Source organism: Eulemur rufifrons, chromosome 16, assembly GCF_041146395.1.
Source record: "Eulemur rufifrons isolate Redbay chromosome 16, OSU_ERuf_1, whole genome shotgun sequence".
Lineage (NCBI taxonomy): Eukaryota > Metazoa > Chordata > Mammalia > Primates > Lemuridae > Eulemur > Eulemur rufifrons.
Window position 1 is genome coordinate 83,662,568 of NC_090998.1, and position 23,454 is coordinate 83,686,021.

General features: G+C 49.0%; 2 protein-coding genes across 3 annotated transcripts in view; one reads left to right on the top strand and one right to left on the bottom strand.

Annotated features, from left to right (window-relative positions):
- SYN3 (synapsin III) overlaps positions 1 to 23,454 on the bottom strand; it is a 377,990-nt gene that overhangs the window by 193,736 nt on the left and 160,800 nt on the right. The gene's annotated exons all lie outside the window — the stretch shown is intronic.
- The window catches only part of TIMP3 (TIMP metallopeptidase inhibitor 3), a 52,823-nt gene continuing 52,021 nt past the window's right edge, over positions 22,653 to 23,454 (top strand). The window contains exon 1 of the mRNA XM_069491719.1: positions 22,653 to 23,076. Within this exon, the coding sequence (XP_069347820.1) occupies positions 22,956 to 23,076 (121 nt within the window). The 5' untranslated portion in view covers positions 22,653 to 22,955. The remainder of the gene's footprint in view (positions 23,077 to 23,454) is intronic.

Genomic DNA, 23,454 nt, shown 5'->3' on the forward strand with positions numbered 1-23,454 from the left:
GAATAAAAGCCAAACTCCTTATCATGGGCTGCAAGGACCTATGGGATCTGCCCTCCCACTCCCACAACATCTCTGCTGTCATCTCTTGCCCCTCCTTCTCACCCCCCTGCTCCATTTGCTGCTCCTGGAACACATTAAGGTTGCTACTAACGCAGTGCCTTTGCACTTTATATTCCCTTGCTCTAAAAACTCTTCTTCCAGGTACCCACATGGCCCTCTCTCTGCCTTTATTCATGTCTCCACCTCACCAGAGAGACCTTCCCTCACCCATCTACGTAATACACTGACTACCTGTTCCTGGCACTCCATACTCCCCAGTTAAGGTGTGTGGCCCTGAATCAAGGTCCTTAACCACTCTGTGTCTTCATTTTCTCCTCTGTAAGGTAGCAATAATAAGAACATCCACTTTATAAGGATGTCATGAGAATTAAATGGGTTAGTCTACATATAGTACATGGAATAGTGCCTGGCACATAGTAAGTGTTCAATTAAATGTTTGTTATTATTATTTTATGTGAGCAGCCTGGCTCCTGAGCTGCCCACCATGCAGATAGATGTTAAACATCTGAAAATTGAGTACCAGAGAGGAAAATTTCATCCATAGAGTTAGTGACAGAGGAGGCACCAGAAGCAGCCTCCTAACACCTGCACCAGGCTCTTCATGTCCCCAATATCTCTGTTATAGAGTGGGCCCTGCCTGGCTAGTGGAAACAACAGTAGGTGGGGAATGGGCTCCGGGACCAGGTCTGCACCTACTAGCTGTCTGACACTGGGCCAGTTACCTGACCTTTCTGAGCCTCAGTTTCCCTTCTTTAAAATGGAGACAACATCTAAATGCCTCCTTCACTGGGGAGGATCACATGATACACTGATGCCCAAGAACATCGATGCCCATATTCAGCATACATTATTGGCCATTTGGAATATGCCACACAAAGATGAACAGTTCATTTTCAAGCTTGGGGACTGTATAAAAAGGTACACACACTACATGGAGATCACTCATGAGTCCATGTGGTATTCATTCATTCCCATAGCCAATGGCCATTCATCACCACATTTGTGCTGGAGTTTTACCAGCCAAAGAAGACACTCAGAAACTAACTTAGATCTCTAGTTCCACGGTCAAACTCAGAAAGGGGAAGGGAAGCACATTTCGTAGCCAGCTGCAGCTGGGAGCAGGTTTGTGTGAGGCTTGGGGAGCAGAGCCATTGAACTTGGGAAGGGTGGTTGTTTGCATGCGGTTGGAATAGGATGTCTGGAGAGCAGTTTTAGCCCAGAGAGGATGGGGCAAAACCCTCCTAGCACATCTGAAAAAGTCATCAAGCCTGAAAAACAAGGTGAAGAAAGGATCCTCCACTGGAAAACAGACCTGCTCTGCTAGAAACCTCCCTCATTCTTTTTGTCCCCAAGGGCAGTGCTGGGCCACAGGGGAGAAAAAAGCAAGACCAGAAGGTCAAGAAATGTTGCAGATGTTGGTGTTCTTTTTTTCTTTTTTTTTTTTTTTTCTTTTCTTTTTCTTTCTTTTTTTTTTTCAGGAGGAGGGAGGCAGGGACAAAGGCTGTCCTAGGAAGTGTTTAACAAAATGGAGAGCCCTGGTGTGGGCCTTGCAGACGCAGAGTGAGCCCTGAGGCTCCCAGAAGGGCACAGTCAGAGGGTGGGAGCTGGGCAGCCTGGGGGTAGCTTCCCCGTTCTGTTAGAGCAGGGACAGCAAATCTTTTCTATAATACAAAGGGCCCTGAGATAGGCTAAACAATGGCCTCTCAAATGTATCCACATCCTAATATTTGAAACCTATAAGTCTTATCTTACTTGGAAAAGGGGCCTTTGAAGATGTGATGAGTTAAGGATTTTGCGATGAGATTATTCTGAATCATCTGGGTGGGCCCAGACACAGTAACATACACCCTTATAGGAGGGAGGCAGAGGGAGACTTCAGACAGGGGGATGAGGCAAGGTGACCATGAGGCCAGAGACTGGATTCATGTGGCCACAAGCCCAGAAATGCTCCCAGCCACTGGGAACTGAAAGAGGCAAGAATGGGATTGTCCCCAAGGCCACCCAAGGGAGTGTGTCATTTTCTTATAATAGTATACTATTCATATTGATTTAGTATTTTCTTAGAATTGACTCATTTTTTCCCTCTTACTTAAACGCCACCTTTGGGTTTATCCTAAGTGGTAATATCCATGAATTCATGGGTTTAATTGGCTACGTACGCTTTTTCCTACTACATATTGTACTAAAAAGGTAACTATTAAATAAAAAGTTCATCTGGATGCCACATAAAACCAGAGGTAGGTGAAGCACCCGGTGGGAAACACTAAATTATTGCCGTGGAAGCCCACATGATAGAGACCTGCACACTGTCACACCAAGAGGGAAAAGCTTTTATCCTATCAAGTCCTGACTGGCCAAAGACACATTAGGGTTAACAGTTCGATAAGCAGCATAGCAAGGCAGGATATTTTATGGCAGGAAGCAGATAAGTCTGCGCCTTTCCCCCAAGGATCTCAGAAGCATTAACTTCTCCATGTTCATGCCATTTGAAGGAAACAAGGCCATTCTCATTTCCAATTTTCTAGACCAGAGGCTACAGGCAAAGGTGATCTGTAATATCGCATTTTTCATCTCCTGTTTCCATCAAGACCCAATGACAGATGACATTCCTGTGGGAGCCAGTCTCATGGGCTTACGCCGAGTGGAGTGTAATCCCCAGGGCTTGCATTTAACTGTAGCCCCACCCAAGGAAGCATGAAGGTAACTTTGAACATGCTTTATTTCTTAAAAAGAAAATAACACACAAACTCTAAAACTTTTGGTATCAATAACAAAAACTTATTTGTAATACCCCCTCCAAATAAATGGATTATACTCATTCATTAATTTATACCATAAGGATTTATTGAGCAGCTATTATGTGCCAGACACTGGGGTTGCAGTGCTGGGCCAAGACATATGGCCAGTGAGAGAGGCTGACGTTAATTAAATAATGGTCCAAATAAATGTAAAATGTGACGTGTGGCTACAGAGGATTGACACAGGGCTGATTTACAACAGCCAGAGGTCAGAGAAGGCTGCCCTGGGAGAACGGCATTGGTGGAGAACCATGGATTTAAAACGTGGAGCAACCGTAACAGAAACATTACTAGTCACTCCTCATGAAGTTTATTCCACCAGCCAGGCTCCATCTCATTTAATCCTCGCTGCAACTCTCTGAAGTAGGTATTATTATTCCTGCTTCCCAGGAGAGGAAACCTGGCTCAGAGAAGTACAATGACTTGCCCAAGGGCACACAGCTGGCCAGTGGCAGAGGTGGGCATCAAACCCGAGTCTGTGTGACTCTCAAGCTGTGCTTTTCCCCCAAGATGCACTGCACCACCACCCCAGGACAGGCATTCATAGGAGAACTATGACTCCCAGCTGTACATGCTTTGCAGCTTACAACCGTGACGCCGTCTCTAGCAGCTCCTGCAGTCCCCAGTGCCATCGACGGTACAGGTTGGGAAGTACTCACCCTCTGTCCTGCCTTGGGCTAACCGGGGCAGAGAGGCAAAGGTGGCAGAGAGCTGGAACGAAGAGCTCCCTCTTGCGGCGAGGCTGTGCAAACCCTGCGTCTGCCCCCAGGCCTTGCCAAGTCCCTCACAGGAATGGCCTGCTCCGGCTGAGCCCTCTCGAGCTCTGCCTTCTGCCCTGATCTCTGGGTTTGCTTTGCCCACCCGCCTGGTTACAAGCTGCCGGCTCACTGATGTGGGGCACCACGTCCGGTTTGTGCTTTGCTGAGCTGCGCTGGAATTTCACGGCTGCAGCTGGCCCTGGGGAAACCAGGAGGTACACGAGATGGTTGTCTCGGGGAGACATGTGTCCCCGGGGAGTAAACTTACAGGTGATCAGACAACAGCTGCACAAGACGGAGCAGCAACTGGGCGGACAAGAGAGCCAGAGGGCCCTACGCAGTGCACTGTCAGCTGGTCTCCCTTCCATTTCACATCTCTGCAGGCCTGGGTATTTTCTACCTAGGTGTTATCAGGGAATCGCTGGCTGAGGGCCCCGGAAATTTCTGTCCCCATGTCCACCCTCGGCAGCCTCATTGCAAAGAGCTTTGTAATCCACCAAGTACCCTGCGAAGGGGCGGATTACACCTTGACCTCAAATATTCACTGTTTTTGTGATTGGCTAAGAGCCTAGGCACTAGAATTACACTGCTTGGTTGGAATCCTGGCTTCCCCACCTCTCAGCTGCGTGACCCTGGACAAGCTACTGGACTTCTGTGCCTTAGTTTCTTTTCCCTTAACAATGGAGGTGATGATATTAACCACATCACAGTGTTGCTGTGAGGATTAAATGATGTCGTGTAGGTGAAGCAGTTGGCAGTACCTGGCATACTAGGCACTTGATAAGAGTGAGCTATTATTAATATTGTTGCTCCTTCCTAACTTCCTTCCTTCCTTCCTCCCTCCCTCCCTCTCTCCTACCCTCTCTTCCTTCCAACTTTCACTAAAAACAATATTTTTTTAATTGTATCAATCACTGGAACTACCAAGACCTGCAAAGCTCAGTAGCTCGCAGTCTTGCCCAAGGCCCCACAGCCAGAAAGTGGCCGAGCTGGGAAGACCCAGCATTTAGGATTTCACTATTTCCTGACTCCCCCATCACCCTTCCTCCCACCCCAGGAGACCTAACACAATGCCTACAAAAGTGCACGCTCAGTAAATCCTTGACAGTCGGTGGTAGTTAAGGACACAAATCTTAGAGCAAGACTACACGGGTGTGAATCCCGATTCTGCCACTTATGGGCTGTGCAGCCTTGGGCAAGTTATCTAACCTCTCTGGGTTTCCCTACCTATAAACTGGAATTATGATAATGTGCTTACCCCACAGGGCTGGGCTGAGGCTTAAAGGAATTAATAATAAAATACTTATAGCAGTGTCTGGCACATAGTAAGTGCTACTCAAGTGTCAGCTATTATTGCTGCTGTCGGTAGGCTGAGTGAGGGTCAAGGCACCATGGCTCTTCAAGGGTCTCCGACTCATTTTCTGACGCTTTTTCCTTCTCCAGGGGCTGCCTTGGGATTCTCGGGCAGAGAGTTAGAGCTCTGAGGAGATCTACAGCAGAAGGTGCCTGTCCTCCTCCGTTCTCTTCTCATTCTCTGACAGAAAAGCTTCCTTTTTAAAACAGAACAAACAAGCAACGGCAAAGGACTGCTTGCTTCACAATGAAGCTTTCCTTCCACGAGTCCTCCCCTTCCTGTCTTCTCAGAGAGTTGGGTTTTTCCGCCTTCAAGACATTTTTCTGAAGGAAAATTCCATAGGAAGAAGGAATACAGATAGGTTTCGGGCCTTATTGTTCTAACAGAAGGATCTGGATTCCTTCAGTTCATTAAATCTCTCATTGGATCCACCCAAAGACCAGTGGGGCCAGAAACTGTCATTCCCGTTACAGGGCGGCCAGGTGCCTGGGCTTCGTTCACATCAGAGAACCAAGCTCTCTGGCTCCCTTCTTATATCTGCTGAGCTGCTCAGGTGGTCACTAAGGCCTGGTTTCTCCTTTGCTTCCTCCCTTCATGGTGGGTTTACATTGACTGAATACCTGGCCTGGAAGTTTATGGTGCAGTCTGGGGCCTTGAAACAGATGAGTATGAGAATTAACAGGCCTATGGCCTCAGACGGAGAGACAACAGGGAGTGGTGTGGACTGTGGCAAGCAGGAGCGCACCTGCTGGTCTAACCCGAACAGCTGCTTCTAAGCACCTGCTACTTAAGCCCTGGCAATGTGGGCCCAGAACTCCTGGTTTTTTTAGAAGCTGGAAATCTGAATTATTAGGAATCTGAAAGCTTGTGAATTACATTTTTAAAATGCTGCACAAGGCCAGGAAAGGTGGCTCATGCCTGTAATCTTAGCACTCTGGGAGGCTGAGGCAGGAGGATTGCTTGAGCCCAGGAGTTTGAGACCAGTCTGAGTGAGACCCCCTCTCTACTAAAATTAGAAAAATTAGTCAGGCATTGTGGCACGTGCCTGTAGTCCCAGCTACTCGGGAGACTGAGGCAGGAGGATCGCTTGAGCCCAGGAGTTGGAGGTTGCAGTGATGACGCCACTGCATTCTACCAGGGGTGACAGAGTGAGACTCTGTCTCAAAAAAAAAAAAAAAAAAGCTGCACAAATCAAACCAAAGATATCTGTGGGCCAAATCTGGCCTTGAGGTTACTAGTTTAAAAATTGTTTTTATCCCCTGAAGTAAAGAGAGCTTAGAGGATGTCTCATGCACAATTCTTTGCTGTGCTGAAATCCTCTCTACACCGTCTCTGGGATACGGCCGGTCAGCTGCCAATCAACCCCCGCCCCCACAGTTGCAAAATCTGTGAACTCTAGAGCCAGACTGCCTGGGTTCAACTTCCAGCAATACTGCTCAGTAGCTGTGTCGCCTTATGCATGTTGCCTGCTTGATCTATCTGTGACTCAGTTTCCTTATTGGTATAATGGGGATGGTAATAGTCTCTACAGAGTTGGACGAGGGTTAAGCGAGCTAGTATATAAAAAGTCCTTAGTTAAGGCAATGTGTTGCTATTATTTTTTCCTCTCTTCCAGGTTACACTTTCAAGTGCTTTCAACTGTGCCCCAGCCTCCAAGTTTTCAGCATTCCGTCTGTCCTGTTTCGAGGGCGAGCCAATGTAGCCCTATGAGCCCTGCCTCCTGGTAATCTCGCTCTTGCAAAATCCCCTCTCTTGAGTGTTGGCAGGGCTGTGACATGCTTTCAGCCAACGGAGCATGGCACAGGTGACAGGAAGTGTGTGACTATGTGAATATGATCGTGTTACACAAGACTGCCGTGCATGTCTTGGGAAGAGACGCTCTTTCCTGCTGGCTTTGAGGCAGCAAATTTGCCACCTAGTGAGCTGCCTGTGGGGATCGTCTCCTGGCAACAGGCTGAGGGTGGACTCCAGCCACAGCCGGCAAGAAACTGAGGAACTGAACGTTCCCGGTGATCACGTGAGTGAGGCATGAGATCCCTCCTCAGTCGAGTTCCAGAGTGAAACTGCAGCCCCGGCCAAAATCTTTATTTCAGCCTTGTCGGGGACCCAGCTAAGTCACGTCCAGACTCCTGACCCGCAGAAATCATGAGATAATAAATGTGTGCTATCGTAAGCTGCTGAGCGTGCAGTGATATTGTCATGCAGCAATAGGTATTAGCCACAGTGATATCTGTCCCTCAGCTTCCCTACTTTGGAAACTCTAATATGTCAGTGGCCTATTTAAAACGTGAGCCCTGGAATAAAACAGCCATATCACAGCAGGCATTATTTGCACACTGCATGAGTGTGGCCACAAAATAATGTCACTGATTTTCTAATTGGCACAGGAGAACACATGCATGCAAATGTTCCTGTTTATAGCAGGGCAGGGCTTGAGCCCCAACTGTGTGCAAAGCGCTGGGGTGGATCCCGTGAGTTGGAGGGGCCGTCTCCCGCCTTTGTGTCCCGTTCTGAGGCAGCCACGCTCCCTGGCTCCAGGTGTGATCGCTTGATGCAGGTGATACCTGCAGCTGGTCTGTTTTCCTCATAATTCTCTTCCGTATTCCATTACTTTTCTCTACCAAAGAAGCAGAGGAAGAAAAATCCCCCAAACACGTGAACTCATGTGGTCCCATTACGGCTGGAGGGGACGAGAGGGCCATGCAGTGCCGCTCTGTGTTGCCCCGGGTTACACGGAGTCTCTGTGGCTCGGGAGTGGCAGAGCCAGGGTTAGAATCACGGCATCTGATGCTTGGTCCTTCCTGTGAGTACTAGGAAGTTGGCACCGTGGTTCTGGGTGGAGTCTTGGTGCTGCATGTCCTCAGAGGGCCCCTCTTTCTTTTTGTTCTTGGGCAAATGGACTCTGTCCTCTGAACCTCAGTCTGCCTCTCTATAAAATGGGCCAAGAGCACCCACTCTACACAGAGTCCTGCCAGGCTGCCGGGTAATGGGTAAAGTTCATGGCTCCCCGCAAGTGGCAGAGGCACGTGGCTTGCTCCCCTTAGTACGTTCTTCCATGAGGATTTAAAGTGCGCACGCATCCCACTGTGCGCTCAAGTGTTGGGAAAACACTTCTTGTGCCTGACATTTTCCCAGAGGGTGTTTTCCCAGATCAGAAGGACCTCATCAAACTTTCCCCTCCTCCGAGAAGTGTTCTCTGATTGCCTGAACTAGAGGAGCCCCTACGTGCTTCACCTCCCACAAGTCACTCTGCTTTTCATCTCCATTGCACGCGGCACCCACTAAAATGGTCCAGCTATTTCTACGTCCACTGCCTGTCTCCACCGTGCCAACGCGAGCCCCTCAGCTCCCAGAGCAGGGACTGCGTCTGTCTCATTTGCTGCTGCATCTCAGCACCCAGAACGGGGACAGACCAGTGTAGGTGCTCAATAAATAAGTGTCGACTGAAGGACAGAACCTGTCTCGCTTTTGCCTATGAGACTTGGTCTGAAGAAGAACAGGAAGATGAAGGAGAAATCCAAGGAATTCAAACTACTTCAAAGCAGAAACAAAATACAGCATTCTAGCAAAATATACTCCCACGTACTTACTGTGCACTTTCTAAGCAGTGTTAAGCCCTTAACATGGGGTATCTCGTTTAATTCTCATATCAGCCTTCCTTGGAGATAGGCACTCTTGGTGCCCCTAATTTAGAGAGGAGGAAGCGGAGGCCCAGAGAAGTGAAATCTTTTGCCTAAGGGCACACAGTGAGAAGTGGAATTAGGGTTTGGAATGCAGGCCTGTCTGCCTCCAGGGCCGAACCGCTCCACGTGCAAAAGTTGATGGTACCCTTATTTTTAGGAACTACATACTGAAATATTTAGGGGTGAAGGGGAATCCTGTCTGTAATTTCCTCTTAAGAGGGGAAAGAAAGCAAGAGGGAGGGAGAGAGAAGGAGGGGAAACGTAGTAATATGTTAACATTTTGGAAGTCTAGGTAAAAGGTATCTGGCAATTCTTTGAACCATTCTTGTAACTTCTCTGTAAGTCTGGATTATGTCAAAATAAACATATTTTTAAAAGCTCATGGTGGGAAGAAGATGCAACTCATGTCACCACAGGAGGGAGGACACCGATCCTGCTTGGCTAGGATAAACGGGGAGTTGCAGGGGGCTGGTGCAGGCTCGGGGGCCTGGAAGGCAGGCTGAGTAGCCGGGCTGCAGCAGGAAGGCAACGTGCAGCTCTCATAGGACCAGTGACGACACTCTGCCTCTAGCCAAGTGTGCCCCTCCTCGGGCCTCTCGAAGGTGCCAACTTCTAAGCCCAGCCTGCGTATTCCTATGGTTACCCACAGGCAGGCACATACACACGGTGAAGGAGGGCGTCGTTCCACCACTGCGTGGTTTCCACTCTCATGGTTCATGCAACACACCAGCCTCTCCATCCCAGGAGAGGAGAGGGATACTGGAGTGCTGCGGTTCACGCACCGCCCTGTAACTGCCCCCTGGGGAAGTGGAAGCAAACACCCTCTATGCATTCAAAAAAGTGCCCAGAGAGGGTGATTAATGCATCTCAGGTCACACAGGTAGAAGAATTGGACTAAAGCATCAGTGTCATGGGTTCTCAAGTGCCTACATCCTTATTCCTGTCCACCGCCATCATTCTGCTACTAGAGGGCTCGTAGCTAGCCTTGAGACCCGATTCCCTCCCTCGCAATGCAGACCCCGCCTTTCTACTGATTTCTAGAGTAGATGTCTGTGGGGGAAGGTGATGCAAGGCCATCCTGAAACAGGGGCTTCGTAGTCACAGCTTGGTGATATCACTTCTGTGGGGTGGTCTTGAGCAAGTGACTTAACCTCCCTGGGCTCCAGTTTCCTCATCTTGAAAACGAGGGTGATGGTATCTGCCTTGCTGGGTGGTTGTGAAGATTCACTATTTCCAAAACATTATTGAGCCCTGATCTAGGTACTGAAGATACAACAAGGAAGAGGACAGACATCTTGTACTTTCTTTCTAATTGGAAAAGGCAATTAACAAACATAGAAAAAAATAAATAAGACTTTTTTTTCAGATAGCAATAAGACCTCCATAGAAAATAAATCTGAAAAGCAGGACAGGGGGAGGCTTCAGTGACTGGGGGTGGTGGAGCTGCTCAGCTCGGGCAGACCTCGCTGAGACGGCAACATCCAAGCTGGAAGCTGAGGAAGCCGGCCTGGCAAGACCTGGGGTGGCAGAGGGAGGGTTCAGAGTGGTCCGTGAGATGGGACTGAGCTGGGCACGGTCAAAGGATGAAAAGGATGCCAATGTGGTGGGAACATAAGGGAGGGTGGGGGACACAGGGGCAGACACATAGCAGGGCTGTGTCACGCTGGGTCTCGAAGGGCATCCACCATACAGTTGTGAGCAGGAGAGTAATATGACCTGATTTTTTTTCTTGAAATCAGATAATACAGCCGGCCCTCCATGTCTGCTGATTCCACCTCTACAGACTCAACCAACCACAGATTGAAAATAGTCAGAAAAAAACAAATAATTAAAAAAAATAATACAAACAAGAAAATACAGTGTAACAACTATTTACATAGCATTTACATTGTATTAGGCATTATAAGTAATCTAGAGATGATTTAAAGTATATGTGAGGATGTGCGTAGGTTTATATGCAAATTCTACTCCATTTTATTTCAGGGACTTGAGCATCCGTGGAGTTTGGTACCACGGGGGGCCAGGACCCAGTTTCCCCCACAGATACTGCAGACAGTAAGGGCTGACTACACACGTAATGTTATGAATACAGGACCTGGCGTGTGGTAGATATTTAATAAAGGATAGCTTTATCATTGTTTGTCATCCTAGGCATTGCCACTATCATTACAGACTTCCAGAAGGTGGGTGGCCCATGCATACCTTCATTCTAGAGGCAGTGCCCTGGACGCACCTGACCAGGGAAGGGGGACAGGAGTCGGAGCAACTCCTACCCCTTTAACTTCCTCCCTCCTCCCTGCTGCCCCCTCCCCCAAGCCAGATGCCAGCCACCTCTGCCAGGCCAAGGGGCAGCCAGGGTAGGATCACTGGGCCCCCCTCCAGCTGGCTCCAGCTCCAGGCCTCTGAGCTGCCTTCACTTTGCCTTAAAAATGCAAAGCATTTCAGCCATTTTAATTACTAGGCGTTGCATAAGCCAGCAACCAGTTCATACAAAGGAACAACAGACAAAAAATGATTTTTCAACATGCCTTCAACCTCCCCGCTCCTTGCCCCTGAAATCAGCCCCCAATCACTGGCTCCCAGGCCTTGAAAAGCACTTCAGGTATGTGCAATCTCTTTTCTCGTTTGTTGATGTGACATCAAGGTCTTTTTTTCTCTAAATACTTGAGGCCAAAGCAGCTCCAGCTACCTTCAAGTGGTTTGGAAAGTTACTGGTCCTATTCCTACTTGAGACGTGGGGACTACCAGAGGGCTCCGCGTTGTAGACACTGAGAACTTGGTTATAACACAGAGGTCAGTGTGCAGCGGGTCTCTCTGGGGACCAAGTCAGGGTGCTTCTAGTTCCTGAAATTCTAAAGTGACTTCAATATAAGGTATTCCTAAAGTGGGAACTCCGAACACAATATTCCACAATGCTTTGGTGTGGAAAATTCCTTAAAAGTTTGTTATAGGACTAGGGAAGCCCCCGCTTCCTAATTCTGAATGTGTAGCAGCGTCTATACGCTTTCTTGACTAAATCTCATCTGACAAGTTGTTGACTACTTACTGTATATCATAGGGCATTGTGCTAAGTACTCAGAAGAGAAAACTCAGGTAGCCCTGAGAATTAGCTCACTTTCTAAAGAAGGAAAGTGACACAAAAAACTGACAATTCCAGTACGGTGTGATACATTTCAAGTCAGATCATCGCTGCTGGGTGGCACCCAGCTTGGGTGGGAGGAAAGGCTCCTTGTAGATTGTCTTAATAACAATATTGACAGTGGCCATTCGTTGATGGCTGACTCTGCCAGGCATTCTGCTAAATCCTTCCCATTTATCATCTCATGTATTCTTTACAACTCTGTAAGGTAGGCACTAATGCTGCCCCTGTATTACACAGAAGAGAATCTGGGCACAGAAAGGTTAAGTTACTTGCCCAAGGTCACACAGCTAAGAAAGGGCAGTGGTGTGCTGGTTAACAAGTAGCTCTGTAGGTCAAAAGCCCTGCTTTGTGGCACTTGCCAATTTCTGTGCACAAATACTCCCATCATGGCCACTTTTAAGTTACCAATGTGACGTCGCTGAATGTAGACTTGGGAAGAAAGCAGCAGACCACCGTGTAACATTTCCACCATACGGGTGGAAATGACCTCAAGAGCACAGATAAGAGTATAGCATAATAAAATATTAAGAAATGATGAGTTTAAAACGTTCATTACCCTTGCTTTTAGTATAATTTATTAATTGTAACTTCACATAATTAGATTTTTAATAATGGCTGTATTTAACTACCAACTTGTAAAATTCCTGAAAACGTATTAATAACCATTGGCTCTCAGAAGCCACCATGAGCCGGCTCCAGCACACCGCCAGGGGCTCCAAAACCTTGCTCTTCACCCAGACAGGTAAAAGTAGCCAGATGAGGGGAGAAAAGGCAGTTGGGGTCAAGGGAACAGCATGAACAAAGACCTAAGACACGAATACCAGAAAAAAGAAACACAATAAAATTTAGTGTTTACGAAATGTTTTTAACTAATCACTGGAGTACAGCCAGAGAGTGAGGCGTGCAGGATCGGATGCTGAACTGTGAATTCTGGGTCCACCGCTTATTAGCTGTGTGACCTCAGCCAAGTTACTAAACTTCTCTGTGCCTCAGTATTCTTTTCAATACAATGGGCATGATAATAACAGCCCCTGCATCACAGAGTTGTGAGAATGAAATAGATTTATAATCGTAAAGTACATAGAACAGGACTTGGCACGTCAATGCTCAATACACCTTACTCCCTTATTATTTGATCTTTGCAAGTACTTCTGTGAATGTGATATCCTCATTCTACAGAGAATGAATATGTGCTTAGAGAGCCACAGAGGAGATGGAGGAGACACAACTTGAACAAATGTTCTGATTCTAACTTCTGTGCTTGTCCCAAGGGCTGGGGAGCACACGGACCTGAGTCCTGTTCCCCAGGAGAGCCTGCTGACAAACTCGACGCCCTACTAAGTGTCTCTTCCAGTAGGGGCGACAGCTAATTCACGTTTTCATGCACCTCGACTGGTGGGTACAGGCAAGGGGAAGGAAGACCCATCCAGCGGTGGAAACTGGGCATCGGCCTGTTGTACCCCTTGCTCTTTCCCACATGCTCGCTCTCTGCATGAGGAAGCCGGGCAGCAGAGCCGTCAAGAGTGTGGGCTCTGGCTTCGAATCCCAGCCCTGCAGCATCCCGGCCATGTCATACTGAGCAAGGGACATAATCTCTCTGCACCTTAGTTTGCATAGCTTCCAAAAAGGGATAATGATGATAATTTCATCTACCTCACAGCTTCTGCTGTAAGAGTCAATATGAATTAATATATGCAAACCACCTAGAAGAAACCACCTACAGTAGGTGCCCTGTAATAATCAGCTATTATCATCGAAGCTTTGTTTTTCTCTTCCTCCTCCCCCTGACCTTTCTTTGGGTATCACTCACATGGCCAAAGTGGACACAAGAATATGCTTCTCCTTTATAAACGGGCTTGAGGGCAGGGGCTGGTCTCATGCATCTTTACACCCCCAGGTCCATACCTGGTATACAGAGCTTCTCAATTTACCGTGTGCCAGGCCCTGTGCCATGAATGTGCCTTATTCACCGTATGGTGTTGGATCCTCATGAAAATCCTATGGAGTATGAATCTCTCTTCCATTTTACCATGAGGCATCTGAGGCTCAGAGAGGTTAAGGCACTTGTTCAAGGTCACGGTGAAAATGTGAGGGAGGATTAAAAAGGCAGACTGACATCACAGGCCTTGATCCCTAACGCCCTTGTCAGGCTGCCTTCTAGAATATTCCACAGGGAAATCTTGAGAGATCACTCAATCCAACCCCATGGTTTTATATTTGAAGAAAGGGGGTTCATTGATTTCCTCAAGGTCAAACAGCTATTGTGCGTGGCAGAACTAGGACAAAAACCCGGTATGTTGCCTCAATCTCATGTTTGACATTTCAGGAGGAAATGAAGCCACATTCAGTAGCTGTTAAAACGTACTGATCAGTATGCCATCAGCCTGCCCCGTCTGGTCCGTCTTTGTAATACAAATGTAATTTCCCTGTGGCATCTATTCAAATTCTGAGTAAGGAACGGCATACCCACACCCCCAGAAATTGTCTGCCAAGTCATTTCTCCTGCCTTCTCTCCACTGCAGACCAGACAAAACAAGAGATGCCTCTCTCTAGCCTAGTGACAAAGCTCCCTCCTCAGCCTTCAGGGGTAGGTGTACATCTCTCTCTGCTTGTTTGCAGCACATATGATCACGAGCTCTCAGCACTCGAAGAGAACCCAAAAGACAAAGAGGAAATCACCACACTGCAGATACCGCTATGAACCTACAGGCATTTTAGCTTTGCAGTCTCCAGGGAGAGTGTTGGTTTGGGAAGAGACCTCTGGGTCTGAATCACAGCTCTGCCACTTCCTTGCTTGTAGGAAATAGGACATGCAAATTAACTTCTTTGAGCCTCAGTTTTCTTGATCATAAAATAGGCATAAAATAGTATCTACTATTTAGGGTTGTGAGGATTCGAGGGAATACTGCATGGAAAGTGCCTTGTACATAGTAGATATTCAACTAATGTGAATTCCCTTCTCTTTTTCTTGCCTTAGAAATCTTTTTCAGCTTACCATCCCAAAGTTGATGAAAGTTACATGGCAGGGAAATAATTATTCGTTAAATATCCCTCGCGGGTTCAGCACTGAATTAGAGAAGCCTGGAGTGATGCAAAGATGACAAGGTGCTACGGGGCCTAATTCCTTGTTTGCTTCTGCCAGGAATCCTGTGTCCACTGCTCTGGGCCTGTTCTGTGTCCGCAAAATGAGAGGGTTGGACTTGGTGACCCAAAGCTTTGTCCTAGTTCTGACCTTCTGTCTTATCGTGATGTGGGTTTCCAAACACCTCCCTGCTCCCTGGTTGGGTACCCAGCTCTGTGACCTCATGGAACACTTGACTGTCCCATTGTGGTTCTCACCACCAACTCTTGTTTAGACTTTCTCTCCCACTAGATTGGGAACTTCTTGGGAGCAAGTCTATGCCTTGTTCACTGGTACATATCCAGGGCCTGGCGGAGAGCAGTAGATGCTCTGCCAATGTTTGGTGAATATTTGAAGGAAGGAGGGAGGGAAGGAGGGAACCCTGTCCCTTTCCAAAGAGTTAATAATCACATTATGGCACACAAGCTGGGAGGCACATAGGGAATGTCAACAGGACAGTCATGAGAAAGCGTGCACCCACCACTTAGAAACAAGGCCACCTGTCTCATTGAAGCCATAAATTCATGCACTGTGCATGTGCTTAGCTCTCTGTGGTAGTAAATCAAGACATGGTAAGGGCAGAGTTGAAAATCTGGGAATACCAGAGCCCAGACTAGTTGACCTAGAGGTAATCTTTGGATGGCGACTGTAATCTAGAATATAGAAACCAGAAGAATTGCAACGTTCACCAGTGCAGAAAAAGTCTGGGGGGAAAAGTGGGGACTGGCCAGTCCAGTGCCAAGAACCACAAAGACCCAATAGCCCAAAGTTGGCATTGTGTGTCCAGCATTGTCACTGTGCAACAAGAGGGGCTGTGGTGAGTGGGTGTGAGCATCATCACTTTCTGGGCAAAGCCTTTGCTTCCATCAAAATGAAAATTCCAAAATATCTCAGTTGGGAGACCAGTCTTTGATAACCTCAATCCCTGTGTTCTGACTCTGCACACATCAAAGCAACCTTCTGATGAGAAACTACTTTCACATGAAGCTCTCTATGACTATCAGGAGAAAAACATGGGGGTTCCATTGACATGAGTTCTCCAGCCTGTGTGACAATGTAATATCTTATGGGAAACAAGAACAATGGAACTGTGGTTGGTTTGCTGGTCTCCTATGAATCAGGTGTGTCCCTGAGACTGAACAACTCTGGGAGCCTCATCTAGTTGAGTTTCTGGAAGCTGGATTCCAGAACCTTTGTTGTGGTGAATTTGTGAAAGTGATCCTCTGACCCTCCCTTTGTTCCTGACATTCACTGGATAGTTTATTCTTTTAGTATTTGTTAAGTGCCTACTATGCGCAGGTGCTGTGCTAGGCAATCAGAGAAGTGCCTGGATTTGCTTGCTGTCCAGAGCAGAATCAGGCGTATCAAGCACTGGGAGAGGTGCCCAGTTGGGAGCCTGGGAGATCCAGTGCAGGTGGGAGGGGAGCAGGAGAGGAGGGGCATGGGGGGCAGTCAGTTCTGCTGGGGCAGAGACAGGACCGGGCTGAATCTCGAAAGGTGAAGATGTGATTCCTGGCAGGGGAGGGTGGGGGAATATATTGGTGGAGGGTGGATTCCAGGCTAAGAGAGCATAATGAGCAAGGCTCAGAGGCAGGAACTGACAGCTGGAATACAAGGGTGGAAGATGGGAATGAGGGCAGCGTAGGTTTGGAGAGAGAAATGAGAACAGGGCCTGCTGTTGTACAAGTGTAAGGGTCGCAATCACATTGTATTGTATGTGAATGGCGCCTCCTCCCACTGTGGGCTGTGGGGCCCTGGGAAGAGCCAGATGACAGAGGGCCTTGTTTGTCTTTGGAGTTTAAGACTTTGTTCAGATAGCCAAGAGAATGAGTGAATCATTTCAAGCAAAGAATAGCATGATTTCAGATTTATATTTTAACAAATGTATAGGAGCAGCAGAGCAAAAGTTGAATTTGATGGAGAAAGACTGTGGCCAAGCTAAGCGATTATGTGACTATTAAAATTGTTGGAAAAGACTCTGTGGAGGCCTGGTCCAAGGCAGAAATGGTAAGAAATGGGAGAAGGGGATGGTGAGAAGAGATATGTAGAGAGAGAATCTATAGGACCTGGTGAACCATGGTGCCATCCTCGGGAATGGGTAACCCCAGAGGGGGCTGGGGGGAGATGACAATGAGTTTTGGACATGGAGTCTGAGGAGGCCATGAGACCTCCAGCTGAGCCGTCCAGGAGGAAGCTGGCTTTAGAGAACAGGTGGTTCCTGTTCAGTGCACAGAGCAGAAGGGTTGGTAGAGACCCCGGGAGTGGGTGTGGTTAGCCAGGGAGAGTGCGGAGGCTAAAAGGGAAGAGAAGGGTGCCAAGGACAGAGAATTGGGAAACACTAATACTTTAATGTAGGAAGAGCCCAAAGAGTCTGCCAAAAGACTGAGATGGGACAGCTGGAGAGGCGGAAAGCGAAAGCCCAGAGAGAGTGGAAAAGCCAAGTTTAAAGAAAGGTGCTACCAACAGGGTTAGCTGCTCTTTGGACCGTCCCCACGGCACAGGACAAGACGGTCTCAGTTCCAGCAGGTTCCGCTGAAAAGAACTCAAGTGCCTTGCGGGAACAAGATTGCCAGTCCAGCCTGGTAGGGGACTGACCACACGTCCACCCCATTCCTTCCCAAGCCACAAGAGTGCCCAGCTGAGACACCCGTGTGTATTCTCTGCGTGAAGTAGAGTGTGCAACCTTCAAAGAAACCACAAAGGAGCTACTTATTTTCAAAGGGAAAACACATGAACTTCACGGGCATAAGGAAGACATTAAAACAGGGTTGAAGAGAAGACATCGTTCTCCCTCCACTTCCTATTACCCTTCACAGAAATAACTGATTACCTGAGTATACAGTCATTAAAGTGTGCACACACACACACACTGAGCTGGAATCTTTAATTCTGCTTCCTATTTCCCACCACCCCAGAAAACACAGGACACAATGGCTTTGCTGCAGACATCTATTTCTGGCTTAAAATCCCTGGGAGTTGCTCCCTGTGGAAAGAAATATGAAAACCCCAGGATGCGTGTGAATACAGCCAGACATTCTTACCGAGGGGTCCTTGCTGCCCTGGCAGGGCTGCGGGAGGGTTGGGGCAAGAGACATGCCGAAATTTTACTGCCACGAAATTGGCTCCAGCTGGAAGCGAGGCAAGGTGTTTACTCCCGCTGGTCCAGACACAGAGAGAACCTGCAGGACCTGCCATCTGAGGCTCATAAGTGCCCAGTGCTGGGCAGCATCCCCGCCGAGGGGCTGGCCAGGGCTCAGGGTGATGGGTGGACCAGGCTGTCTGCTGCTTGGAAAAGGCTGTTTTGACTATAATGACTTTCACATGGACTGGGGGTTTGGGGGCAGGCACTGTGGCTGGGGTCTGGAGCGGGGGAGAGAGGGAAGCAAAGAGGTGCTTCCCTATGAGGCAACAGAAATGACACGTCTTGTCAGCACCTTCTCCAGGGTGAATTTCCAGAGCCCAGCTGTGCCCTGGAAGAGTGGGGCCGTGGCATTCTCTGCGGTGTTCCCAGACCTCCCTAAGTCCCCCCAAACCCATGATTCACAGCTATGCCGCTCCCCAAGAGCACGTCTCCCCCTGGGGTTGACATGTAGCCAGCTCAGGGGTGGAGGAGCCGGCAGCCGCGGACCCAGACGGGATGTTGACTGAGAGCTTTGTGGCCATGGCAGATGGGAGGGGGTGGCTTCACCTACTCAAAGTCACCCGCACCCCACTCACCAGTGGGGAATTGTGCCTGTCCCGCCTTCACAGCGAGACTGGCCGAGACTGCGGGCTGAGTGAAGGGGTGTTCTCTGGCTTATAGCGCCCCCTAGCACTGGCCAGAGGGATAGAGCTCGGTGAGCTCTCCCAAGGAGCTACCACCTGCCTGTCAAACTGGAAACTGGTCGGTGTGCTGGTCATTGGACCCATTCAACCACATTTACTAAACTCTTTGTTAACAACACGTTAAGTCCTCAAGGGCCTTACAGTGCAGGAAGGGAAACAGACAGATGACCAATCACATTAGAATTAGCTAAGTATTGTAAAGGAAGGAAACACAGGGTGCTATGGGGATACACGGGGGGCGGGAATCAGAGAAGGCTTCCTGGAGGAGGTGACATCTAAGCTGAGATCTGAAGGATGTGGAAGAGTTCAATGAAGTTTAGAGACCAAATAATGGAGATAAAAAAGACATGCTTCTTGGTCTTTCAGTGCTTGTAATACAAGAGGCAAACATACAGATGAACAAGTAACTACAGCGGCCTCTCCCAGAAACAAGACCCTCAGTCTCTCCCATGTCTTTGCCATCACAGTCCCTGTGTGTCAAACCTGTTTAAATGGTAAGATCTATCTTCCCTTCAGAAACATTCACTTGTCCTTGAGAAGTTCCCATGGAATCTTAGACTTTTCAAGTGCAGAAGGATCTTAAAGACCATGGAGTTCTGTCTTTCATAAACAAGGAAACTGAGACCTGGACAGGTGAAGCGACTTGTCCAATGCAGGCACACAACGATAGCAACGTTGAGAACAAATTTCAGGTTTTAACATTTTTTTCACCCTAGCCTCTTTTTGTCCCCCAGAAAGAAAGTTTTCATACATCTCTTTGTAGTGCTATGTTTGGAATGTTTTCAAAAGGTAATTAGAATAGTAACTTAGAAAGGGAAAAAACAAACACACAAGAGATCAACCTCTCATGAGCACAAAATGTATGTGTTCTGATTGGATCAGACGGTGATTACTATCGTAGCAGAGAACTATTTAATCAGAGTAAGTAGAAGTCCTCTATGGGCTGAGCACTGTGCAAAGAGACTCAAACAGATTTGTCTACAGATCTGAAAAGCAGATCTAGGATCTGTGAATGTCTGGGGTTTCCAAGGCCAGAGTGCAAGCAGTAGGCCACACCCTAGCGGGCAAGTTCCTTGGCCTGTCTCAACCTTATCTTTCCCACCTATAAAATGAGGATGAGTAGGCGCTGAGGTCATTTTTCGAACTCTAAATGTCTATAAACACTTCCTACAGATTCTAGCCTCCTATAACTTGATACGAAGAGGGCAGACATGAACTCGCCTTTCCTAGAAAAATCCCAAGAAAGGGAATACCATGGCAGCTGGTAGGTTTGGGGACAGGCCAGATAGAGGTTGAAACGTCATCAGTACTTCATATTTATAAATCTATCATTGTTCTTAGCTGTCAAGAGAAAGTGGGTGCCCTTTCTCTTCCTTAGGGTGAGGACTGAGCTGACTTCACACGTGTGGGCACAGGGGAGCCACTTCGGCCTAGGCACAGGGGAGAACTTCCCAACTGAAAGTCTCTTGGGGTTCACTGAACTCCAATGACGGGAGGGGAAGATGCATGGACCTGCTTAGAATAGGGGGCAAGAGGAAGTGAACCAAAAGGCAATTTTGTTACCTTTCAGCTGGAAAAACAATCAGATTACACTTGTGTTTGCATAATTAAGTAGCTGCTGGAATCAAATACTTCAGATGCTTTCTGTGAGGAACCTGCTGCTCAAAGTTTAGCAGAAGTTATCTACCCGGTACTCGTATTCCAGGCAAGGCTTTCCCTTGGAGAAAAGGCTGGCACTTTGGACAAAACTGTAATTTGAAAAGAAAGAAGAGAAGAGAGGGCCTCTGTCATATAAGATGCTTATCCAAAGTGGATTTGGTCTGGAAAGACTTATAAAACCTTCCACATGACTGGCCCTGTGTGAGGATAAGCGAATCTCTTAAATCCCATCAAGTATGCCCTCATTCAGCTTGGCTCCTTGGAGGGGCCTCGGGTGCCTTTTGCTCAGAACTCAATGGGCCACACCTATGTTCAAGTCTCCTGGGACCCTATTTTGTTCTTGGAGGGCTAAAAAGCAGTATGGCCAGATATCCTAGGCCTCAAAGTATGTCCAGTGTGGTTGGGGAAGTACTAGCACCATATCCTATGAATCTGTCAACATAGTGCTGGAAAATCATGGCTGCAGGGAAACATCTCTATGGGTTAGGCTATAGTTAGAGTCAATAGGGGCGGGGGTCTCTTCAAAGCTGGGTGGGGGACAAGACAGAAAAATGTAGAAAGCGGTTTCCCTTCCCTATGTATTAAATGTTGAGGGGGAGAAAGGAGTTTAAAAACTTTTCTTGGAAATACCATCTTCCACAAATTTTTTCGTTTTTGCCATCCTAATGTCACTTCTCAGAGGTGTAAACAAAGAAGTTTCTGAGAACGAGGCCAAACTCCCATTTTTCCCAGTCTTTGTAGTGTTTTTACAGCCCAAACACACAAGTCTGTTTCTAAAAGGATGAGGTGGGAGAGAGAGAGACAAAAGTATAGAAAGACCGAAGACCCCAGCTGCAAAAGGGTTTTGCACAGTTGGATCTAACCCTGCTCAAGTTCAGGGAATTACATGTCTCTCTTAAGATAAGAAGGGTCAGTGGAAACGGGTGACTTGTGTTCCTGGCTGGTCACCAATCATCCCACCTTTCTGTGCTGTTTATTCCTCTGGAAAGTACAAATGATACTTGTGCTGGCTTTTCCCTTCTAGAAGGATTATTGTGAGATATAATGAGGTGACGTTTGAAAACTTGCCTTAAAAAATACAAAGCGGAATCGAGATGTTAACGATGATAGTGATTGCATTAGTAATTGGCAATCATCCATGGTAGCTAGTCATCTAGTATCCTAGGTAGTTCTCCAGTATCTGGTTTTACTCCAGTTTTGGATCAGTTCACCCCGAAATCCCTTGCTGAAGGGTGGAGACCTGTCTGCCATGGGCAGGCCACCACTTCCTCCTATCTCTTCTACTTGCTGCTCTTCAAGTAAGCACAGGGCCTTTGCACTTGCTGTTCCCCCCGCCTGGTGCCCTGTCCCATGGATTGCCCCAGGGCAAGTCCTTCTCCTTGCTCACTTCTCAGCTAGGATGGCACCTCAGGGTGACCTTCTCTTGCTATTCCACAGAACGCAGGGCCCTTCTCAGTCAAGTCCAATGCATGGCTCTGTTTTGCTTTCTTCTTAGCATTAGCACCACAGAAAAGTACCCTGTGTATTCATGGATTGCCATGGGGCAAGGGCTTTGTCTTTCTTATCCCAGCATCCCGAACAGTGTTTGTTGAATGAATACACAACCCTGTGTGCTCCAGCGGAGCCCAGAAAACAACCGTCTATTATAGTCAGCTCCAAAAGGTAGAGGGCTTCTCATATACAGGAGAGTAAGAGAGACAGACAGACAGACAGACAGAGAGAGAGCTCATCTGTCTGGGTCTCTCCCCTCTGTCCCTGCTCTCTCCAGAGAAGGTAGAGGGGTAGTATTTCGCATTTCGCCCTGGACGGTCCACCAGGTTCAGCCAAGGTCTCCAGGGCAGGGCCACCTCTGACCTGAGGAAGGGGTTGTGCTAGGGTGGGTGAGTGGTAGTTGGTGCTGGGTTGGGACAGGGGCGGTCAGAGGCCGGGGTGGGCGTGGGGTGAGGGTGCAGGCCAGAGGGTGCACCGGGCCTGCAGGGGGGCCAGGCGGCGAAAGCGGTCCGGGGCGCGCCCCAGCCCACCCACTCGCGTGCCCACAGCCGTATTATTCCCTATAAGGATCTGAACGGTCCTGGGCGGCCCCGCCCCGTCGCCCCGCGCCCCCGGCCCCGCCCCCTTTTTGGAGGGCCGATGAGGTAATGCGGCTCTGCCATTGGTCGGAGGGGGCGGGCCCGGAGCGCCCGAGGCGGGGGCCGGGGCGCCCCGCGCTATATCACTTGGTGCCCCAGCGGCGGCGAGGAGCGGGCAGCGGGCAGGCGGCGGGTGCTCGGACGGCTTCTCCGGCTTCTCCTCCTCCTCCTCCTCCTCCTGCTCCTCCGGCTCGTCCAGCTCCAGCTCCCGCTCCTCCGCCCGGAGAGACCGACGCCCGCTGAGTCGTGCGCCAGCGCCGAGGCAGCGTCGCCGCGCCCCATCCCGTCCCGCCGGGCACTCGGAGGGCAGCGCGCGGAGGCCAAAGTTGCCCCGCACGGCCGGGCGGGCGAGCTCGGGCTGCAGCAGCCCCGCCGGCGGCGCGCACGGCAACTTTGGAGAGGCGAGCAACAGCCCCGGCAGCGGCGATGACTCCCTGGCTCGGGCTCGTCGTGCTCCTGGGCAGCTGGAGCCTGGGGGACTGGGGCGCCGAGGCGTGCACATGCTCGCCCAGCCACCCCCAAGACGCCTTCTGCAACTCCGATATCGGTAAGCGCTCCCGGCGCCCCGCCCGAGCCCCGCGCTGCAGCCCGGACTGCGGCGCCGCTCGGGGTGGCCGGGCGAACCCCGCTCCTTTTCTCCGCCCCGGGAGAGGAGCACACGGGCTTGGGGCGGAGTGGCGAGACTCAGAGTCCTCGGGCGGGGGCTCTGCCATAGCTGAGGCGGGGAGATGCCCCGCAGAGGAGACCCACAGTGGCCGAGTGAACCCCTGGCAGCCTTTGCTCTCCTTTTAGGGCGTGAGGTTCCTACCAGTCCTTTGACATCTGGAAAATTTCCCCATTCACCACTAAAGGAGGAAGGGCTGGGGGAGGATGGGGAGGAGAGAGTTCCTCACACTTGGAATGCTAACTAAAGTGCTGGGATGTT